The sequence below is a fragment of the Olea europaea genome, unplaced genomic scaffold, assembly GCF_002742605.1.
Source record: "Olea europaea var. sylvestris unplaced genomic scaffold, O_europaea_v1 scaffold1609, whole genome shotgun sequence".
NCBI lineage: Eukaryota > Viridiplantae > Streptophyta > Magnoliopsida > Lamiales > Oleaceae > Olea > Olea europaea.
Window position 1 is genome coordinate 9,733 of NW_019233725.1, and position 4,940 is coordinate 14,672.

Below are 4,940 nucleotides of genomic sequence, written 5' to 3' on the forward strand. Positions count from 1 at the left end.
GTAGAATGGTGTATATGCCCATGTCATATTTATATGGCAAAAGATTTGTTGGTCCAATTACTCCTCTCATTTTACAACTGAGAGAAGAGCTGTATGATCAACCCTACAATAAAATTAATTGGAGGAAAGTTCGCCATGTCTGCGCAAAGGTAAAAAAATAACAGAGTTAAAGACAGTTTATTGTATAACCCCCTGGTTTTTGATGCATTTGTTTCTTAATGTTAAAAGATAACTGAACAAAACATGTAAATGCAGGAGGACCTCTATTATCCTCATCCATTGATACAAGACTTCATGTGGGATGGTCTCTACATACTTACAGAACCTCTTCTAACTCGTTGGCCTTTCAACAAGTTACGAGAAAGGGCTCTTCAAACCACAATGAAGCACATCCACTATGAAGATGAAAATAGCAGGTACATAACAATAGGATGTGTAGAGAAGGTGCTATGTATGCTGGCCTGTTGGGTCGAGGATCCCAATGGGGATTATTTCATGAAGCATCTTGCAAGAATCCCTGATTATATATGGATCGCTGAAGATGGAATGAAGATGCAGGTAAGACAATATGCTTTCCCTCCAAAATCATGAATGTTTTGCATTAGTCTCTGCAAAAACTAAGTTTCGCACAGTATAGCGATCGACTTCAAATCAATATTTACTCCGACTCCTAAACTTTGCAATGGCCATTTTAATGCAGAGTTTTGGAAGTCAAGAGTGGGATACTGGTTTTGCCATACAAGCACTGCTGGCTAGTGATCTTACAGAAGAAATCGGCCAGACTCTTATGAAAGGGCATGACTTCATAAAGAAGTCTCAGGTCAGAGATAACCCTTCTGGTGACTTCAAAGCCATGCACCGGCATATTTCTAAAGGATCGTGGACTTTTTCAGACCAAGATCATGGATGGCAAGTATCTGACTGCACTGCAGAAGCATTTAAGGTAAAGATCATTTAAATTGCAAATGTGGTAAGAAATGAAAAAAATACATTAAGGGTGCGTTTGATTACAAGTAGGAAAATTACATGGAAAGAAAATGAATTCCAGGGAATTGAATTACCTAGAAATTGTTTTCATGGAAATTGTAAATTATTGTGTTTGATTGTATAAATTTTTCATGTGGAAAATGTTGAAGTAAAAGTATTTTTTGATGTTCGTTTGACTTTGTTTTACGTGAAAAATTGTCAATTTCAGGGATATCCTCTTTTACAATTATTCCTAAAATTTATTCCCATTGCCAATAATTAAAAAAAAATAAAAAAAGCAAAAAAAAAATAAAATAAAAATAAGGTGGAAAACCAAAAACCACCTATCCCCTAGGAAAAAAAAGGTGGAAAATCACGCTTTAAGGTGTTGTACCTAGAAATTCATGGAAAATCAATTCCCTGGAAAATTTTGTCAATCAAACAGGCCAAAAGTGGAAGTTGGAATTCGAATTCCAAGTTCCATGGAAAATTTCGTGTAATCAAACGGGGCCTAAGATGGGTTCTCACCAACTGTTTTTCTTGTTCCTTTTTATTACAGTGTTGCCTTCTCTTCTCAATGATGCCACCTGAAATTGTTGGTCCCACAATGGAAACTGAAAGACTCTACGACGCTGTCAATATATTGCTTTCCTTACAGGTATCAATGTTTTATCCTCTGACCAATTATAAAGTAACTTCTCAAGTTTTTTGAGTATATGTTGTTGGGCATACCAAAACTCATTTTTTTCCTGTAATTTATTTGGCAATTCTATACCTAGCCCTTGTTTGATTCCCATTTTTGAGATAAAATGAATTATGTAATAGTAGTTTTTTGGAGAATGTGTGGTTAAAAAGTAAGGAAATTTTTTTGAAATTCGTGTATAATTATTTTATAGAAAAATGTGTGGATGAAAATGAGTTTTGAAAAAATGGGGATCAAACAAGGGCCTAGATAGGTAAGTTCAAGTTCATGATTCATATGGTATAACAACGCACTAGAACAAAAAATTTTGTTTGATATGTCAGTTTTCTAAACATTACCATAATAGCTATTAAAATACATGGCCAACTGCATAAATGCTTACAGAGCAAAAATGGTGGGTTAGCTGCATGGGAGCCTGCAGGAGCCTCAGAGTGGTTGGAGGTAGCTTCTTCTTCTAAGTTTCTAATTTAAAAAAGAAAAAGAAAATAATTAAATCCGCCTGCATGTACATCTACACTGAGAAACTTAAGTTACTAATTGTGCTTTATTCTGCCACAGATTCTCAATCCTACAGAATTTTTTGCCGACATTGTTATTGAGCATGAGTACAATTCACCTCATTTGTTTTTTTCCCTTTTACGAATACAATTTAGTAAAGAGCTAGACTAACATGATTCTGATGCAGGTATGTCGAGTGCACTTCATCTGCAATACAATCTCTAGTTCTGTTTAAGAAATTGTACCCAGAACACCGGAAGAAAGAAATAGAAAGCTCTATAGCGAAGGCTGTGAAATACCTCGAGGATGTTCAAAAGCCTGATGGATCATGGTATACATTTCTTCCCTATTTTTGCGCTTTTTATGTTCAAGCATTGCACACTTTTAGCTAGTCTATAAAGCATGGAGATGAAATTTTGAAGGTACGGAAATTGGGGAGTGTGCTTCACATATGGCACTTGGTTTGCCCTTGGAGGACTAGCAGCAGCTGGCAAGAGCTACAACAATTGTCCAGCCATTCGCAAAGCTGTCGGGTTTCTATTAAAAGCACAAAGGGAAGATGGTGGATGGGGAGAAAGCTATCTTTCCTGCCCCAATAAGGTGGGTAACCAACTTGCTTAGTAGAAAATATAGTAACTGATCTTAGCATCACTAATAAAACAGTGGAAAATATAAGTTCCTAAACTAAGAATCGGACAAAAAGTTGACAGAAAAACAAAAATAGCCCCTTACAGATACATCTAATAAAACAGGAATATGTACCTCTGGAAGGAAATCGATCAAACTTGGTACACACTGCATGGGCTATGATGGGTCTAATTCATTCTGGCCAGGTTAGCCTCTGGCACCATATCACTCTTTTATATAAATATTATCTAACTGTTCTTCCTTATAACCTATTTCTTTCATTTTAATAGGGGGATAGAGATCCTACTCCTCTCCACCGGGGAGCAAAGCTTTTGATCAATTCTCAGTTGGAAAACGGTGATTTTCCTCAACAGGTAAATTAAGCATCTTGAAGCCTTCCTTTTGTGTTTTCATATGAAATAGTACAGCAACATCAAGAAAATGATACAACAATATCCTGTAATGTGATTTTACAAGTTTATTGCAACCACCACATTGTCAATTCATTGGCAGGAAATTACAGGAGTTTTCATGAAGAATTGCATGTTACATTACGCAGCATACAGGAATATATACCCCCTATGGGCTATAGCAGATTATAGAAGGAGTGTACCACTACTATCTGCACCAGCCAAAAGCATCTAACAACTACATAATTAATATCGTTCCACCGAATTGATGAGAGCAGTCTATTTAAGCTTTACTTGTTTGATTTTCTTATCAATACACGCATTTATACTACTTTATTCTTTCATTAATCATGCATTGTTATACAAGAGAGATATATCAATAAAAAGATTTATATATATATGTCCAATTTATCTCTGCGCACAATGTCTACAAATTCCATAAACATAAAACAGAATAACATGGTAAACCGAAAACGTAGTAATGTGAAACCTTCTGTTAAAAAGAATAAAAATGAAATTGTCAGTCAGAAAAATAAAACCGTCTTCATGAAAACACTCCAAAAAAAAAGGTTGATGGAACCTTCACACGGTTAAAAGTTGTTTTCTTTGCTTGGCTAAGCAGAAGAAAAAGTAATATAAAATAAATTACACGAGCAGTTGGGGAACAGGGATTATATTATTGCAAAATACTCCATAAAAATCTGTTACTGGCATGAATAATTGATAGAAGGATCAGCAAGAAGGTTTGATCAATGCAGGAAACTCAGTGGCAGCTAAGTGTTGGTCTAAGTCTAGATTAGCATTCAATACTAGAATGCAACCCACGCCTTTTCTCAAAACCCATCACCAATGCATCAGCATGTGGTGGAATTGATTTCGAAGAGGTTGCGAATGTCGCTATGTCATTGCTTAAACAAGGACAGGAGCCATCTTCATTTGTAAACTGCCATTGATGTTCCTACTCAGACCTTTTACTATATGTCATCATATCCATTATCGCTTTAGTAGTGCAAATAATTTAAGAAATTGAAATAAAATTTGAGAAAAAAAAATTAACATTAAAATCTTGTATATCATGCTGAAATGCTTCCAAAAGCATTATAATAAGATTAATTGAGCGCTGAATTAACAAAAAATAGAGATAAAACCAACTTAACTTAGGAATTAGGGTTGCTCGGCATCTCGGCTAAAGACTCAGAGCTGGTGTCGGCGCTTAAGTGCAGGGGTTTAGCCGTTCTAGGTCATTTGTAGGACAGTAGGAGACGGGATACTCCTTTCCCTTGAGTTCATTGCAATGCGCTTTGCAACTTGAAAATAGCGATTTTTAGAAAGAAATCGCGTAATCGTCAGTTCGTTGCTTTTCCAATTTGATTTTCTACCTAAATTTTTCATTCTTCATATTTAGAGTGTATTTGATTGGCATGAAAAATATCACCTACAAAAGAAAATATTTTCCATCTTTTGTGAAAAATAAAAATCACATTTACCTAAGGAAAATATTTTCCTTAAAAACAAGGAAAATTAGGCATATTTTCAAAAGTTGGAAAATGTTTTCCATAAAAAAATAGCAATCAAACACTCTAAGTAGGAATTTGGGTGAAAAATTGATATTTTCCATAGAAAATAAATGTAATCAAACACACCCTTAGGGTTTGTTTGATTGCAAAAATGAAATTTGGGTGGAAAGAAAATAAATTTTAGGGAATTAAATTACCTAAAAATTATTTTCCTGAGAA

At 34.9% G+C, this 4,940-nt stretch overlaps 1 protein-coding gene across 1 annotated transcript in view; it reads left to right on the forward strand.

Moving 5' to 3' along the window:
• The window catches only part of LOC111377143 (beta-Amyrin Synthase 2-like), a 5,768-nt gene extending 1,512 nt beyond the window's left edge, over nucleotides 1-4,256 (forward strand). The window contains exons 5-15 of the mRNA XM_023000203.1: nucleotides 1-149; nucleotides 256-558; nucleotides 701-943; nucleotides 1,526-1,675; nucleotides 2,054-2,110; nucleotides 2,228-2,292; nucleotides 2,355-2,498; nucleotides 2,590-2,767; nucleotides 2,920-3,000; nucleotides 3,085-3,168; nucleotides 3,308-4,256. Of these exons, the coding sequence (XP_022855971.1) occupies nucleotides 1-149; nucleotides 256-558; nucleotides 701-943; nucleotides 1,526-1,675; nucleotides 2,054-2,110; nucleotides 2,228-2,292; nucleotides 2,355-2,498; nucleotides 2,590-2,767; nucleotides 2,920-3,000; nucleotides 3,085-3,168; nucleotides 3,308-3,439 (1,586 nt within the window). The 3' untranslated portion in view covers nucleotides 3,440-4,256. The remainder of the gene's footprint in view (nucleotides 150-255; nucleotides 559-700; nucleotides 944-1,525; nucleotides 1,676-2,053; nucleotides 2,111-2,227; nucleotides 2,293-2,354; nucleotides 2,499-2,589; nucleotides 2,768-2,919; nucleotides 3,001-3,084; nucleotides 3,169-3,307) is intronic.
• Nucleotides 4,257-4,940: the final 684 nt, after the last annotated feature.